The following is an 18,419-nucleotide window of genomic DNA, read 5'->3' on the forward strand; positions in this document are numbered from 1 at the left end:
TTAACAACAACATGCAAACAATTATATGATATTCTTATTCAGAAACAAGTTGTGCCTCCAAGTAGAGAATCAGAAATTATAGAAAAAATTGGTAAAGACAACATCGAGAGAGCCTATACTGCTGCTTTTGTTGCTACAAGGGAAACCAAATTACAATGTTTTCAGTATAAGATTATCCATCACTACCTGGCTACAAATAGTTGGCTAAGAAAAACAAATCTGGTACAAACGGATCGATGTAACAATTGCACAGATAAGCACACTATCGAACATTTATTATTGTATTGTAAAGAAGCAAAAACATTTTGGAAAGAATTCTGTTACTGGTGGAAACGATGTACCAAACAAGACCTAATTTTAGACGAGAAGATGATTATTTACGGTATAATTGATAACCCTCGCCATGTTAGTACACTTGCACACTGTCTTCTTATCGCTAAATATTGTATATACACATGTTTCATAACAAACTGTAAACCAAAACTCTCAATCTTCAAGCACAGACTAAATCAAATTATAGAAATAGACGATAATGAACAATGGGAACATTTTATGTGATATCATTATATATAGACAATCCCCAGATAACGTTACCTTAAAAAACTGTCCTTGATGTATCATCCCACACGATTGTACATGAATGTCAACTATGTATATCTTTTTAATGTAACATTGTGAATATTAATAAAGTTTGAAAAAAAATTAAAAAAATTAAAAAAAAAATGTTGTAAGTTTTTCTTTTGATCCTCACAAAATAACTTAAAAAAAAGTCCTGTTGTATACTTAGATACAGGACACTGTCATAAATCGAAGTCAATAATAATTTTGGAAGTGCTTGATATACTCTTTTGTTCACATGCAAATACTAGGATAAGTGGTGATCATTTAACAAAACATAATAATTAACAATTCAAATTATTACAGTTTCATTATTATTGGTATTGCTTTAAAAACAGTAAAACAACAAGCCTCATATCTAGACTGGGTCGTCTTAGCTGAAGATGTTAATAATCTAATACTGTGATCATCCTTATACAATACATAAATGTATGGTGGCATTATATTTAACACATTGATGAGATAGCAAGATTCAATCAAACATGAGAAAGTAAAGACACAGATATTTCGATTATACTTAGCTGCATTACTGTTGTAAATTGAAAGCATCTCCAGACTGTTAACTTTATAAAGAGCACTTGATTAACTAGGAAATCTGATATAATTATTTACTTATAAAGTAATGATTTGTTGTAAATAAATTGTACGTAAAATTTTCATAGTCTCTCTCAGTCTCAAAAGTAATTAATTTCCTACTCATATAGTGCATTAGATCAGGGCATGCAGCGCACCGTTATAAACAGAAGCCAATGATAATCTTTAAGCACGTGTTGTGTTCTTTGCTCATTATTGCTCAAATGCAAATACTCGCTAAGTTTTTCTTCTATATTATGATTATCTATATGAAATTAACATCTACAAGAGATAAAAAAAAGCTGTGTTATTGTTTAGGAATTGTCATTGAAGAGGATATTATGTACACAAAGTCCTATGAAAGTTTAACATTTTGTATAATTTCATGACAGTTTAATGGCTTTGGCAACAACAGAAACACTTAGCAACAAACCTCATAGACTACGTCTTTTTAGCAGCAGATGATAAGAGAATAAGCTATTATATTCATTTGATATAACTTAAACATCTTTAAACATTTTATGAGATGGCATAAATCAACCACAATTAACTGAAGATAGCGTCACATAAAAAACATAGATTACAAATGGCAACTGACAGTAAAATTACCATCTTGACGTAATAAGCTATCATGCTTAGTAACAACGTTCGAATACTACTGTTATGAATAAAACTGTTCTCGATGTCTTTACGGAAGAAAATCTAAGTTTGAACGACTAAGTTTCTTTTTTATTTATTTATTTATTTATTGACAATGAAACAGAACATTACACTGACTCTCAGGGCAGCAAAGCTGATATTAGAGAGTCAACATATAAGGACAAAACACAAAGGGCACATAATTTCAATACAATATGAAATACAAGAACAATCATAACCTAAACTTAACCTGTATCAATCTGATTAATTAAGTACATATATATACATAATAAAAATAACGTATTTGGAGGTCAGAGGTCCAGAAAAAAATATATACAGTACTACCTCATAAGAGAAAATTGGTACATAAATAACAAGGCTAGGAGGAACAGCTGGAAGTGCCTAGAAACGGTTTGTTGAAGTGATGTAGGTGTGGAAGGCGTGTGAAAGTTTCTTTTTTGATGATTTCTGTTTTACCATACAGACTTGTAAGATTATGACATTGTTTTACGCTGTTCCTTAGACTACCAGTAAAATTGTGTATCAATATCTGGTAAAATACCTGGGGCAAAATATCTAATCATCAAAACCTACCCACATAACAAATACAATACACAACTTTTTTTAGTTATGTTGTTTACAGACAGAGAGACAGACAGACAGTTGGCCCCGACAAGAACCTTCTTGACAAAGGTAGAAATTCCAAGGATACTTGAACAAATGCATATGTTGAGAGTTAATCTCAGCATGAAGTAGTCAATACATCAATAAACAGAGAAGACAATCACCTGTAACACAGCTAACGGTATACAAATAAGGGAAAGACTTCAAGCTGTAACATACCATACAGGTACTACTGTGAGCACATGAAGGTACAGACATCAATTTATGGAATAAACCAGAGTGGCAGACGTGTTAAGGGTGAATACATTTATCTCTTTACAAGGATGCTGTACATGTACATACGAAGTCATCAGCAAGAACGTTTAATATTATGTACAATGTAGGTGCCGGCAAAAGCTTAACAAACAAAAGCAGGGTGACACATAAGAGGTCAACCACGGCCGATGGCATGTGCGAATGGTATCTACCACGCAGAAATCGCGGCCATCATAGCATGTCCACAACACATCAAAACCGTTAACATCGTAACTAGTACCCTATAACAAGACATTAGGGGGCTCAAAAATCTATTCATATGAGGTTTCAACCAGACCTACCCACCTACCAAACATCATTTAGATTTCTTTATTATCTTATTTATGCTGTTTTCAGACAAACACATAGATGGCCCCGAAAATACAACCTTCTTGATAAAGGTAAAATGTGTGTTAGTGTTATTGTTCAGAAAAAGGGGACATGTCTATAAATTATGTGATTTTAAGCTCCTTGACTATACGATACGAAGGGCATCTAATAATCAAAGTAAAGTTACCATCTTAACTAATTAATCTTAGTAAGAAAATCTCTCCATATTGTTGATACTTGATACTTTATAATACTTATGAAATTATGTTGCTCATAACTAATCTAATCATTTCGAGGTCTCATCAAGACCTTCCCACATACAACATATCCATAAATGGCTTCTTGAGTTATTTCGTGAGTCTTGCTAACATACAGACAGGCAAAACGAAACAAAGATCGTCCCGAAAACAGAACCTCCATTCTAACACGTTATTTTCTCTCCAATAAATGTATTTATGAGAGATAATGTGAGCCCATAAGTTAACACATTTTATCTACAAGTAGACAATCAAATGTCACGCAACTAAGCTGTTTTACATATCATACAGGTCGTGCCACTGAGAGCACATAAAAGGTACAAACTCAACTTATACAATAAACAGGAGTTAACCGCAGACAATCATCCGTTTCACAAACAACGGTATCAAATAACACATAACATACAGGTCTTATCACCTAAAGCATATAGAAGGTACAAACAGTAAATTATGAATACAATAAAACATGAAATACAAAGAGTTAACATGATGCAGCAGACAACCAATAGTATACAAATTGGGTTGTGACTCAAATGTGTTTTTCACATATTGCCGAGACCTGCACACAAACAACAGCAGCTGTCTTCACGACTTCCCGGCAAAAGAAGACATTCTGTCTCGCTTGGCAGGAACATCTGGCAGGTAAGTTTAAGAGGTAAGCCTCTCCTATTGTACCATCATGGTTAAGCATCAAAATCTACTATGGGGTAGGCCTAGGGACATTATATTATTGTTAACTTTTTGTGTTCCAACTAGAAACACTAGAACAGAAAAATGGATTTTGACTGAAACAATCATTTTTCCGGGTCTTGAGAAAAAATCTTAACCAATTTATTGTAGCTTTTATGATAATAGTGTCCAATAAGACATGCTAGAATGGTAACACGCATTTCATTTCAGAAAAATGGATTTTGACTGAAACAATCATTTTTCCGGGTCTTGAGAAAAAATCTTAACCAATTTATTGTAGCTTTTATGATAATATTGTCCAATAAGACATGCTAGAATGGTAACACGCATTTCTATTTATATTGAAAAATACCGAGTATACATATATGCTGGTGTAGACGTCAGATAAATGGTGTGAGGAAATAGATTATGACAATCTTGTAGGTAAAGTCCTTGTAATGTCGTAAATCATGAAATCCTACTGACGGAACTACAAGTTAATGTTAGCTGCTGCTTGGGTCCGTTACTTTTCTGTGTACACAACATATTGCTACATATAACATTCCAACAGAGTGATGAATGCCAACCACACAACTTCTCCAGCTTACTCTCACACTCTGCAGTCTGACACATACAAATGGATAATGGGTAGAGTATAATGGACATGCATTGAATGTTAGCAAAATCACTATTTCTATAGGTACAGGGTAGCCGCCAAAAATGTAAAAAGAATATCAAGTTACATTCACATCTTTCCAAGGACAGTCAATCTACAGAACAAATAGAACAGGCAAAACTGTTTGGTACATTGATGGACACCTAAAGTTGAATCAAAATCAAGAAATGTCATCACAAGGACAACATTAATGGTTATTATTTTTAAGTAGATCTAATATACTGTCACTTCTTGGAATACATAGAACACCATTCTGTTCTACGTACTGCCCCCTTGTACTAAATTACACCTTAACACAGTACAAATTCTTTAAAACAGAGCAGTGAAATATTTTTAATGGTGAGTAGACTGTGGGCATATGCATGACTTATTTTTTTATTCCAACATTTCATGACTAGACATAGTGACGGCACACTCAAGTTAGTATATCAGCGTATTTATGCCGCTACCAACACAGTGTACAAATACAAGACAAGGACAATCCTCATGTTCACCTTTCGCTTTTTTCTCGGTCGAAAATGTCTCCCATAGCGATAAGCATTAAGGTGCTTTAGGTGATTGGGACTTGCCTTAGCCAACCGATTTTCCAACGTGATGGCGACCTGCGCTATTCTCTGCCTATGACAATCGCGTCAATTTTGAGCGTGTGGCGAAAAACGTTTTTGGTAAAAACTGCTTAGAAATCTTGATGTAATCGGTCAGTTTGCCAATTTTGATCTCAACAACATGGCAGTCTTTGCCCGATGTAAAATGGCACCGGCTGGGTCACTTTGGGTAAATTAGGCAGCCTACTGTAAAATGAGTGGACATTTCAGTTTTCTTGTTCTCTGTACTATATCTTGTTACCAACAATACTGTGTGCCACTGACTTTTGTCTGTACAGAAGTATATATCAATGTTCAAGGATTCTGTCCGGTAAAATAACAGAAGTAAATCTACAGTAAAAATACACACAGACAAATTTCTCTAATCTCCAAGCAGATCTTTTGGTGGATGCAAAGACAAAAACAAATTGGCAGGTTGCATCCATTAGCCAGACAGTTACAATTTCGCCACTGAAGACCGACAGAAAGTTGCACTGGAAGGTTATTCACCGGCAAGAGGAGGGGCAATCTTTTTTAGAATTAAAACTTGTCAAAAACTTGTTTCTGCAACGCCTCGTGCCTACTTAACTCCAACGTGAGAATTTGAAGGGATAATTCAAACCAACCTCTCCATGCCCGTCTCTGGGACAAACGCAGTGAGTCGCGCAAGTTCACAGTGGGAGCTTCCCCTGATACAGAAACTTCTTTGGAGATTGCCCGCATCACAATGCAAAACAAACGTATTGGCACTTTATAATCCCAAGTTGTATTTTATATCTCAACCGATTAAGATATCTCTTCATTAATTCATTACTTGGTGTGTCATTTTGTACATGTATCCGTCAGTTGGAATCTCTTTTACCGAATGTCTTACCACGGCGGTCTGTTACTACGGTATTCTTTCCCAGCGCAGCGTTCGAAAAAACGCAATTTTGGAACAACTCTAGGCTAACTGTAAAACTGTTAATTGCAGGTGTGCAGAAAATAATATTCTAAGCCCTTTCACAGAGTACAAAATTAATGTAACTATCATAACTATACTTAAATACATATCATACATAAGCCTTAGATGTGTGACCCTGACCTCTCCACGTTGATGTATTTTATTGTTATAAATGTATGTGTAAATGTTTGTCTTCACAGCAGGGCAAGCCCTTAATAATAGCCGCCTGGCTAGTTGAGCTGCCCTGGCTGTACAATTTGTCTTTTTATACAGCAGAATAAATAAATAAATAAAATAAATAAACATAACCATACTTGTAATGCACCTATGCAGAGCCTAATCACAACAGCATGGATAAAGAACAAGCAGGTGTGCTGGTATTGATTCTGGTCATCCTGACGGCGTCTGGACCAACAGAAGCCTCCTGTACCTGTTCACGACCTTCCGACTGCAACTGTGACTGGCTGAACCTCACTAGCGTTCCACAGAACCTACTGAAACCACATGATATCAGGCACTTGTCTCTAAGACATAACCTTATCACTACTTTACATAAGTCTGATTTCTCACAGTACAAATTGAACTGTTTAAATTTGAGTGGCAATCGTATCACCACAATCAATAAAAACGCATTCTGTTCCTTGTCAAATTTGGCAACTTTACGTCTTGACAATAACTTACTTACAATCCTAAAGCCCTACATGTTTAGAGGATTAAGACAGTTGCTAAAACTGTATCTGAAGAAGAATGACATATATGATATTCAGACCGGGACGTTTAGTGCTACAGTGAAACTATGGCACTTATACCTGGATCAAAACAATCTAACGAATCTCAGATCTAACATGTTTACAGGATTACAATATTTGCAAAACCTTTCCCTGAAGTATAATAACATCAACGACATTCAGGCTGGAACGTTCAGTCCAACTTCGAACCTTAAATCGTTGCACCTAGATATGAACAAACTATCAGGTCTCAGATTTGGGATGTTTACAGGGTTGGGGAACTTACAGGAACTCCATCTAGAATGTAATGTTATCAATACTATTCAGACTGGAACTTTTAATTCAACTTCAAACCTTATATCTTTGAACTTTTATATGAACAAACTTCCTAGCCTCAAATCTGGCATGTTCATAGGCTTGGATAACTTGAAAAGACTGGGTTTACAATGGAATATCATCAGTGACATTCAGGCTAAAACATTTCTCTCAACACCACAACTAGAAGACTTGTATTTATATTGCAACAGACTAACACGGCTCGGATATAACATGTTTATAGGATTAAGAAACTTACGGAGTCTCCGTCTAGACGATAATGATATCAGTAGCATTCAGACTGGAACTTTCAACCCAACTACAAACCTTATCTCTCTGTACCTACCTACAAACGAACTTGCAAAACTCAGAGCTGGGATGTTCATAGGGTTAAATTACTTAAAGCGTCTCACTTTATGGTGTAATAACATCAGTGACATTCAATCTGGAACATTCACAGGTCTCGGAAGTCTCTCTTCCCTTAATTTGGGTGAAAACAGGATCAAAGTGTTACCCAAGATGGTCTATAGAGAGCTGTCATCAATATCTAATGTTAACATCAATAACAACCCCTGGCAGTGTGACTGTAAGATACTTCCATTTAGGACACAAATGACCGGGTCTTATGAGTTTGAAAACCAGATGCTTTGTTCCCATCCTGCCAACTTATTGGGGCACAAGCTTAAAGATCTTGATCCTGTAGATCTAATTTGTGAACCAACTATTGTGAGATTTGAGAGACACAAAGATTATAACACGTCAACACAGGGGCAGAGTTTGGTGTGTGAAGCTTCAGGTTTCCCCACACCAGACATCACAGTGACTCTCCCATCTGGACTGAACAAAACTGTACAGTCAGGGGGGTGGGTGACTGTAGGTACCAACAGTACCGTCACTATAGACGTTACTGCAGATGCTGCTGGTCTGTACGTCTGTACTGCAACAAGTCCTGTTGGTTCTACATTTGCTTCACTGTGTGTTAATATCCACCTAGACAAACCCACATCTTTTACGTTAGAACAAGACCTGCACAAGCCTACAACTTTTACAATAGAACCAGATCCTGGCAAGCCTAGAACTTTTACAATAGAGCCAGATCCCGCCAAGCCTACAACCTTTACAATAGAGCCAGATCCTGGCAAGCCTACAACCTTTACAATAGAACCAGATCCTGGCAAGTTCACAACTTTTACAATAGAACCAGATCTGGACAGGCCCACAACCGTCTTATTTGAACCAGCACTCAAATCTTCACCAGGTCTTACTGTTCCCCGAAACTTAGGAAAACCAGAAAACAGCAATGGTGAGGGATCTACTCTACGTTTCTCCCCAACTGTTCTCGCTCTTGTTATTTCCGCAATATCTGTCACTATCTGTATTGGAGTCGGCATTCATGTCCTGAAATGGTACAAAAGGAGGACCAAGAACCCTCATTCATATACAACCCCCGGTGTTATTGTAAACAACCCGTCTTCTGGAACAGCTAGCCATGGTCAAACAATAGTGTCTCCGGCTGAAATTAGATCTTTGGACAGAGACCCACAGTATAACTCAGGGACAGATGTCTCACTGCATACGTATGAAGATGTGGATAATTTGTCCCCAGTAGGTCCTACAAACCTAAACTCTAATGCACACGTACCAGCCAGTCACAATCAGACAACATTGGGTGAGTCTCGGGTTGTCACAAAATCAATGATGAACCCTCAGTATAACACAGAAAGACCTATGTCACAGCATACATATGAAGATGTGGATAATTTGTCACCAAAAGACCATGCTGGATCAACCTCTAACGGCAGCACACCCACAAACAATACATGTGATGTAACTATCCAAGATCATACATATGAGAATGAGAATATGTTACCGAAAAATACAATTACAGGCTCTCATGTTGTAACAACTAAAACAGCTTATCCTATAGCCAGCCAAGATGAGACAGGTTGTTATCAGTCTGAGAATATACGTAAATCCTCAAACCCACACTATGACTCAAGGACTGCTGTCTCCAATCAGTGTCATTATCTGTACACAGATACATCCCTCAAAATGAAAAACAACACAGTTACTGTTACAGCCAGTCAAGAGACAGAATCGGGTTGTTATCAGTTGAAGACTATATGTAAATCCTCAAACCCGCACTATGACTCAAGGACTGCTGTCTCCAACTAGTGTCATTATCTGTGCAAGGATACATCCCCTAGAAACTAAGATTTAACAAGTTGTAGGACTTAAAGACAATCAATGATAAATCCAAGATGAATGGATGAATGATAAAACAAACTGATATTAACATATTTAGTGGTAACCCTCAGTTAGGCGTACTATATGTACAAACTGCATATACTACGTATACCAGACTAAGGTTTGATCAACTTATGGGGATGGATCTCTTACTTTTGTTTTGATTAGTGTGTTAGAGATATTTGGGGTGTAACTCTCTTAAACACGGGACCTTGAACTTCACGTCCCACACAAAAAAGGACTAGTGCTCATAATTACCTAAGTCTTGTTGGGAAATATAATGTTAAGCTCCTACACATAGGGCAGTCAACACCGGAGACTGCTATGGGTTTGCTCAAGAGAGAATTAAATTATTATAATATTAATAAGCTTCTAGTGATGCCCCTTAGTCCCCCACCCCTCCTCCTGAAGAAGCAACATGTAAGAACAGGCAGCACATTGCAGGTTGCACAACAATCTTGACACCCACACATCACGGCGGTCTGTCACTACGGTATTCTTTCCCATTGCTAGGCGCGTTCTAAAAGGTTTCGGGTTACAAGACGCTATTTTGGCCTGTTTTGGACTACCCGTAAAATATTTGAAAATAAACAAATACTATTTAGTGGTAAATTTCGTCAAATTAAAATGAAAATATCGTCTTAACATCCTGTAAATGTTAGCTTTTTTATGTTAAATAACTGATTTTAAAAAATTTTGCTCAGAAAGACGATTATTTTTGGGTTTCCGAGCACAAGTCATGTCACGTTTTTAGGCAAAACATCGTTCAAACCTGGCTACGTATATTGCACCAGATCCTCGATTTTTATATTTTTCGCTCACTACGGATAAGATCAAAAATCGTGTTTTAAGTCTAGTTTTTGTCGACATATTGGTAGAAAAAAAATGCATTTTTTGACATTTTTCTCACTAAATTACCCATAATTCAAAATTGAGGCCATTTTTTAAAAATCCCTAAAACACGATTTTCGGGACAACCGTGACAGTCATTTTGAGCCGTAAATGGGGTATGCTTGACTCTCCATGTTTCCAGGTTTGAACGAGTTTTGCAGACATGTCATATCGCCAGAAAGTGTGCATTGTGTTATTCATACAGGCGTAAAGAATCATTACAGTATTCAAGGTCACCCAAGGATACGACAGTAGCTTCGCTACATGTTATACCCACCAAAAATGATAGCGGACATGTACTGTCCAGGAAACTGATTGTATCTATAGAAAAGTGTTGTTTTTTATCTGTTGCGAGGCACTCAGGCAGAAGGGCTTGTTTTGCCGCTTTGTTGTAAATGACCGCAGGAGTCATGGAAATGGAACGCGGGTTCGATTTGAATTGTCCAGATCGAACACGATCGAACACAGTTCGGATTCTATGAAATGTGGGAACTTTGCAGCCCAGATTTTACCACCGTGCATTTAGCACACTGAAACAAATGTCACCCATTCTTTACAAGCAACTATCCTAAATATTTTACCCTAACACTCAATGTTGTATTAAAATACATGACTAAGGGATTAAACGGCTAACAATCCTTTTTTTCCAAAGAGAAACATGAAGCTTCTTAGCTGTAGTGTACTAAGGTTACAGCATACTAATATAAGTAGAAGCCAATGATAATTTTGGAATTGTTCTTTGCTCATTATTGTTAATATGATATTACTGTCCTTTAAATGAGGGATAAATGGTGAACATTGAGCAGAGAGCGTGGAGAAATTTTCCTTTATTAAATGATAAATGATAAGTACACAGAAGACAAAAAACAACTTAATGTGTCAAGGTTTTGAGAGACGTTGCAAGGGAAATGTTTACACAAAGTAGAACGAAAATTTAATATTCTTTCCATTTTCATAATTCAAAAAATATTCATTATAGTTTTATTACTTTGACAACAGTGAAAAGAACCTTGTATACCACCTCTTCTAAGAGCATTTGAATTGCTCATGAATAATCACTTTATGTGACAGTAAGATTTAACTACCAGGAATTGCTGAGGTGTATTATTTTTTAAAACAGGACATTTCCAGATTGAATAGAAATGGCATTTAAAGTTATTGTTCTTAGGACAATAATTATTGCTGTAACAAGTGCGTAACAAGTTGGCAGCATGAAAACATCTTATTTTATGGAAGTGTTTCTAGATGACGATTGAAATATGTTACTTGAAAACATCCTGCCATGAGTTGTCAACAGTAAGTACATACACGTATCTCCTGTGAGTGTACACATATGGTATATGGTTTTCACTTATTGTTCAAAATGAGTTTACAGCGAATGTTTATATAGATGTATGCATCAAAAATGGGATGAAACTATTACAATATCAGAGGCAAAAATTTTTTTTATATATTATATTTCTACTGGTTTTAGGCAGTAATTGTGAGAATATCACTACAGGGTGTTTTAGGAGTTTATCATTTGATTTAAACTATCTGTACTGATTAACAACTGCAGTAAATTGAAATAGCGTTTGAAGACCCAGTAACAGCTTTGACAATAAAGCAGCAAATGTGCAAATATGTTGGTGTTCATGTAATGGCCAATAAACAATGGCATTGAAAGTTTAAGACTGACTTTGAGACTCATTTTGGTATAAACAAGACTTCGGAGATCTCATACCATATGTAGAGTTGATATAATATAATTTATCCTAAATTATGGAAATAAGGTCGTAATTATCATAATCTAGTTCAATGTAAATATCTTGCTTGTCAAATTTCTATCCTTTTAAATATTTCAATTCAACATGTTCTCAACAGTAATGTAAGTCTTTTAGTTACTTACACTTTAGTTGTTACAAGGTATAAAATTCCCATCACTCATCAATAAGAAATCGCTGCATTTTCACATTAATTTTGCAGATTAGGTCATTATTTGCATAATTGGTATCTGTTGATGTCCTACCTACAGAAGATTACATATATTACACGAATAAAGTACTATTATATGCATATAATTATGTACAAATCTCTTGAAACTACCTACATACAAAAAATGATGAAAATGCGTTGTTCCTTTCTGGACTCACATGTATTTGAGATTTTGCCAGAAACTCCCCTCCAGTCAAGCTACTAGGGTGCACCGGTGACAAAACCCACACCACTTTTTCCTGACATGAAAAGCTATCTGTCAAAAACATCCTTGGAAGACCATAGCATGTTCAGGACAAAAGAGACAAGAACAGGAAGTTCTGCTGCAGTACCAAGGTCAGCCACAAGGAGGTCCCTATATGACGATGGCCGTTGTGTTCCTACGACTTACCAACAAACAATATATCATTACAATCCATCAAGGCATTATGAAGTTATGCTGACCACACGCACACAGGCACACCTAAAACCATACCTCCATTTCTCAAGGTGGTAAAAATTATAACATATAAAGTCCCATGTTCTAACAGAGTTTGTAGAATGAACAAAGGTGCATCGTTCCCTAACTGAATCAGCAAAACCAGATTGACAGGTGTGATAGAGGTGACACATTTGTTTACATGCAACCATCATCAAATTCATTTGTTGAATTTGTGCCGATAAAATCAAAACAAACACCACCAGTGTGACTCACGATAGTTTAAGGTGATTGGCATGTGTATGCTTTATTATACCTCACAAAAATCGTGGCCATAGCATTCTAGAACAGGAGATATTAAAACTAGTAACATAGTAACTAGTACCACAATAAGACACTAGAGGTCTAATCATTTTTGAAGTCTCATCAAGACCTACCCAGATACATATAAGTAAGAGCAATACGCGTCACTCTTGCATCATGCTCAAGAGACAGACTAGACACACAGATGGCACTGAAAACAGATTAAACCTTATTGGTTAAGATAAAAAGACAACATTTATTTCAACAGGTTGTTTTCTCTCAAACAAAGATATATGTTGAGAGATATTCTCAGAATAAAGTAGTCAACACATTCAATCTACGAGGATCAATAAACAGAGCAGGCAATCAACAGTTACTCTTACATAAACAACAGTATGTAAATGAGGGAAAGACTTTAAGATGTTTTCACATACCATACAGGCTGCATCACTGAAATCAAATAAAAGGTACAAACACGATTTATGCAATAAACGCTGTGATGTCGAGGGTTAACGTATTAAAGCAGACAATCAACACTACTGCTACACAACCAATGACGTGCAAATAGAGTGTGACTTGTTTTCACATAGCATGCAGGTCTTACCATCGAGAGTTGCACACAAACAACACCAGTCCTCAGCAAAACAAGATATTCTGTCCTGCTTGGCAGGAAAATCTCGGTAAATTTCAGAGATAAGCGTTTCCTATACAACCGAGATAAGCCCCAAACTTGCCTGTTTTCAACAAGAACCTCTAAAAAAACAAACATTTTACTTGGCACTAACTTGCATATGCAGGTGGTATTTAAATTCAATAATTGGGTGACACATTTATGTAGCACTGAAAAAGCTAAATGGTTTACTTGTCTTTTTTTAAATAACAACTATTTGAGTACACATTACAGGAGTTATAATTGCTAACCATTTCAACAGCTACAATAAAAAAACACATGTATGAAGCCCATCTTTTGAAGGTCAGGGATCAATGTTTACCAGAACATTCTACCAATCTATAGTTTATACCAGAACAAGGTGAAGAAGTCGACAATTTTCTCAACCTTTGTGTGGTGGTAAGGGCATCTCCAACCATACAAAGTTTTGATAAGAACAAGGTTAAACCTTCTTGGTGAAAGTTGAATAACAATAAAATTTATTTCTACAGGTTGTTTTCTCTTAAAGTTATATGTTGAGAGTTAGTCCCAGCATAAAGTAGTCAACACATTCAATCTACGAGGATCAATAAACAGAGCAGACAATCAACAGTTACTGTTACATAAACAACTGTATACAAATGAGGGAAAGACTTTAAGATGTTTTCACATAGCATACAGACTGTACCACTGAAATAAAATAAAAGGTACAAACACGATTTATGCAATAAACGCTGTGATGTCGAGGGTTAACATATTAAAGCAGACAATCAACTGCTACACAACCAATGATATGCAAATATAGTGTGACTTGCTTTCACATACTATAGCACCATCGAGAGCTGCACACAAACAACGCCAGTCCTCAGCACTTCTCGGCAAAACAAGATATTCTGTCTTGCTTAGCAGGAAGATCTCGGTAAATTTCAGAGGTAAGCGTTTCTTATACAATAGAGATAAGCCCCAAACATTCCTTATTGCCAAATAGAATCTCTAGATAGAAAACATAAATTTTACTTGCACTAACTTGCATAATAATATTATGCAGGTGGTATTTCAATTCAATTCTTGGGGTGAAACATTTACATGTATGTAGCACTGAAAAAGCCAAATGGTTTACATGCCTTTTTTCTAATAAGTATTATGGGACTTATAATTGCTAACCATTTTAACTACACAAAAGACCATACACGGGTATCAAGCACATTTTTTAAGGTCAGGGCTCAATGTTTACCAGAACATCTATAGTTTTGATCAGAACAAAAGAGACGATTTTTCTCAACCTTTACAAAGTTTTGAACCACTGCTTACTAGTAGCCTTGACAGAAGCAATTTTCTGAAGTTGTGGGTTTTTACCATTTGGAGGCTTTAGTTATATCTAAAATAGACCATCTTAGGTCTTCTTTATTGGTTAGCAATTACATATTATTTTCCTGTACATGACTTACCTACTGCTGCCTACATTCAAACATAGTGACGTTTGCAAACAACACATGCAACTGCATAATATTACGTCCACACGCTACAATCTGATTTGTCACAATAATACATATGGAAATGGGTAAAGGCTAATACACTAGTATTGAATGTGGGCAAAATATGGCGCCACCGTTAAACATACTATATTAATGAGTATCTGTAACATCTATCTATACATAAAGAACTTATATAACTGCTTGGTACGTCGATCGATGGGTAATGGTTGTGTTGGGCTCCCTAAATTGAAAATAGCAGGTGCGCTGGCATCTCTACAAAATCGACAGATTTCATCACAATCGCAGCAGAAGCTAAGTGATGCAGTCACTATTTTTGGTCACCTGGGCTACCGTCTATTCCCTTTGGGTTCTCAATCACACCTTAACAGACTAAAAGTTCTCCAAAAGAGGCGGCCAATATTTTGAGCTGAGCTTTCTGCTGCCAGTTAATTCAATTAATCTTTTGCTAAACGTATTTTTGGCGAAACATCTTTGTTTATTGATAAAATACGTAGTATTGTGGTCAGCTAGATTTTCGCGTTGGCAACTAAAACACACAATTCCCTTTGTTTAATCGGCATGTAATTGTATACGTTGTTTGCAGCCATGCCTGTGATGATGCACGTATTTTTATAATTACCGTAGCTGTTTTCGTGGTCAATGTAGTATTTCAGAAGCACCCTTACATTTAAGATGCTTTTGGGACTGGCCGCAAAAATACAGATCAAAATGTACTTGTACAATGTGTTAAAGAAGGTTAGACATCCTGGAAATTAGATAGTCAAGAAAAGCAACTGATAGGGATAGACTTTGAAAAAAGTTAGACGTTTAAATACGATCCACTATGTTTTATCAGTGACTAACGGGATCTGGAGTTGAATGCGTATTAATCCAACATCTTAAAATACATATGTAAATGGAGACAATTATTAAGAAAATTCAATAAAAAAACTAAGACAAGCTAAAAACATATTGTAGGTAAAAACACAAGACTTGTTTCTGATCCAAATCCATTCTTATTTTTTTAAATACCTGCTTACTACAGATTCCGTTAGCCACTGCAATGGCGAAAAGTACTGGGTGCATCTTGAAACGTCAGGCAGTTTTCAAAATCTACCCAGCAGCTTTAGTAACGGTTTTCTCCTGTACTCGGATCATGGGTTTTAAAACGACAAGTAAAACATTGTTTTATTTATAGTGATACATAAAAAATTGCCATCCGACTTAAAGGGTGCACATATAAGTATTATAACCATTTTTGTCAATATTATGCCTGTGCAGAGCTTTACAACAACATGGATAAAGAACAGGCAGGTGTGCTGATATTCCTTCTGGTCATCCTAGAGGTGTTTGGACCAACAGAAAGTCGATGTTTTACCAAACATCGTTGCCACTTTAACAGGATGAACCTCACTAGCATTCCACAGAACCTACCGCGCCATGTCAGTTACTTGTCTTTGACACATAATCTGATCACTACCTTAGACCAGTCTGATTTCTTACAGTACAACTTGAAAAATTTACATTTGGATTTCAATCATATCACCACAATCAATAACAACGCATTTCGTTTCTTATCGCGCTTGGAGACGTTAACTCTTTTCACAAAACAAACTGACAGACCTTAAACCTAACATGTTTATCAGGTTAGCAAATTTGATAACCCTTTTTTTGCAGGCCAATGTCATCAATGATGTCCAGGCCGGAACGTTTAATTCAATGTTGCAACTAAAACGCTTGCACATGAATCGCAACAAAGTAACAAATCTTACAGATAACATGTTTGCAGGGTTACAAAATTTAGAATTCCTTGATTTATCAACTAATAAAATCAATGACATTCAGACAGGAACTTTCAATCCAACTTCAAAGCTTAAAACCTTGAAGCTAGGAGGCCGTCATAACAAACTCTCAAGCCTCAGACCTGGGATGTTTACAGGTTGGGTAACTTGGAAAAGCTAGATCTACGAATGGTTCCCATCAATGACATTCAGAATGAAACTTTCAATCCAACTGGAAAGCTTAAAAGTTTGTATCTGAGTGGGGAACAAACTATCAAACCTCAGAGCTGGTATGTTTTACTGGGTTGGGTAACTTGGAAAAACTAGATCTGCAATCGAATGACATTCATGACATTCAGGTTGGAACATTTCTTCCAACATCACAACTGAAAATCTTGAACCTAACTTCTAACAGGCTAACAAAACTGGGATCTAACACGTTTTCAGTGTTGAGAAACTTACAGGAACTCTATTTAGGATCTAATAACATCAATGACATACCAGCCGGAACACTGACAGGCATTGCAAGTCTGTCTGTGCTAGAGTTGGTAAGCAACAACATTACATCGTTGCCCATGATGGCCTATAAAAAGCTGTCATCGTTGTCTAAAGTCAAAATTGATAAGAACCCCTGGCAGTGTGACTGTAGGATGCTTCCCTTCAGGAAACAAGTGACCGGGTCTCATCCATTTGAAAACCAGATGATTTGTTCCCAACCTGCCAAATTTATCAGGGAAAAGCTCAAAGATATTGATCCTGCAGAACTGATTTGTAATCGCAAAGCAAACATTGTGAGATTTGAGGGAAACAAACTTTATAACATTTCTACCCAGGGGGATATTCTGGTGTGTGAAGCTTCAGGTATCCCCACACCAAACATCACAGTGACTCTCTCATCTGGACTAAACAAAACCGTACAGTCAGGTGGGAGGGTGACTGAGGGTGCGAATGGTACAATCATTATAAACGTTACTGCAGATGCTGCTGGCCTGTACGTCTGTACTGCAACAAATCCTGTTGGTTCTACATTTGCCTCACTGTTTGTGTATGCCCGACAGGAAAACCCTACAACTTTAGAACCAGCCTTAACATCTTCACCACGTTTTACTATCATCAGAATTTCAGGCAAGCCAGAAAGCAGCAATGATGAGGATTCTGCTCTTAGTTTCTCCCTAACTATTCATGTTGTTGGTATTGGTGTTATAGTAGGCACTGGCCTCATTGGTGTCATTCTCGTGATTAAGTGGCACATAGAAAGGACCAAGAACCTCCCTTCGCATCCAGACCCAAAAAAACAACATATTTGTAACAGCTATAAACCCACAATATGAGTCTACTGTTTCAGAGCTTGCATATGAAGATACGGACAAGTTGTCACCAACAGGCCACACAGAACCCAAAACAGCTATTGTAACAGATCAGACAGCACTG

The 18,419-nt window shown here is 36.6% G+C and overlaps 1 protein-coding gene across 1 annotated transcript; it reads left to right on the top strand.

Moving 5' to 3' along the window:
- Positions 1-6,908: 6,908 nt before the first annotated feature.
- LOC109472058 (leucine-rich repeat-containing protein 15-like) lies at positions 6,909-18,135 on the top strand. Its single transcript, XM_019771634.1, has 2 exons — positions 6,909-8,553; positions 18,047-18,135. Exons 1-2 carry the CDS (start codon positions 6,909-6,911, stop codon positions 18,133-18,135), a joined length of 1,734 nt encoding a protein of 577 aa, XP_019627193.1.
- Positions 18,136-18,419: the final 284 nt, after the last annotated feature.

This window comes from Branchiostoma belcheri, unplaced genomic scaffold (assembly GCF_001625305.1).
Source record: "Branchiostoma belcheri isolate BF01 breed outbred unplaced genomic scaffold, Haploidv18h27 scaffold264, whole genome shotgun sequence".
NCBI classification, from domain to species: domain Eukaryota; kingdom Metazoa; phylum Chordata; class Leptocardii; order Amphioxiformes; family Branchiostomatidae; genus Branchiostoma; species Branchiostoma belcheri.

Bases quoted from the DNA above. Each gene is read 5' to 3' on its own strand.
- LOC109472058 (XM_019771634.1), top strand. From the start codon at position 6,909: ATGTTTAGAGGATTAAGACAGTTGCTAAAACTGTATCTGAAGAAGAAT. The intron at 8,554-18,046 runs GTGAGGGATCTA...TATGCCCGACAG, and splicing joins AAAACCAGAAAACAGCAATG to GAAAACCCTACAACTTTAGA.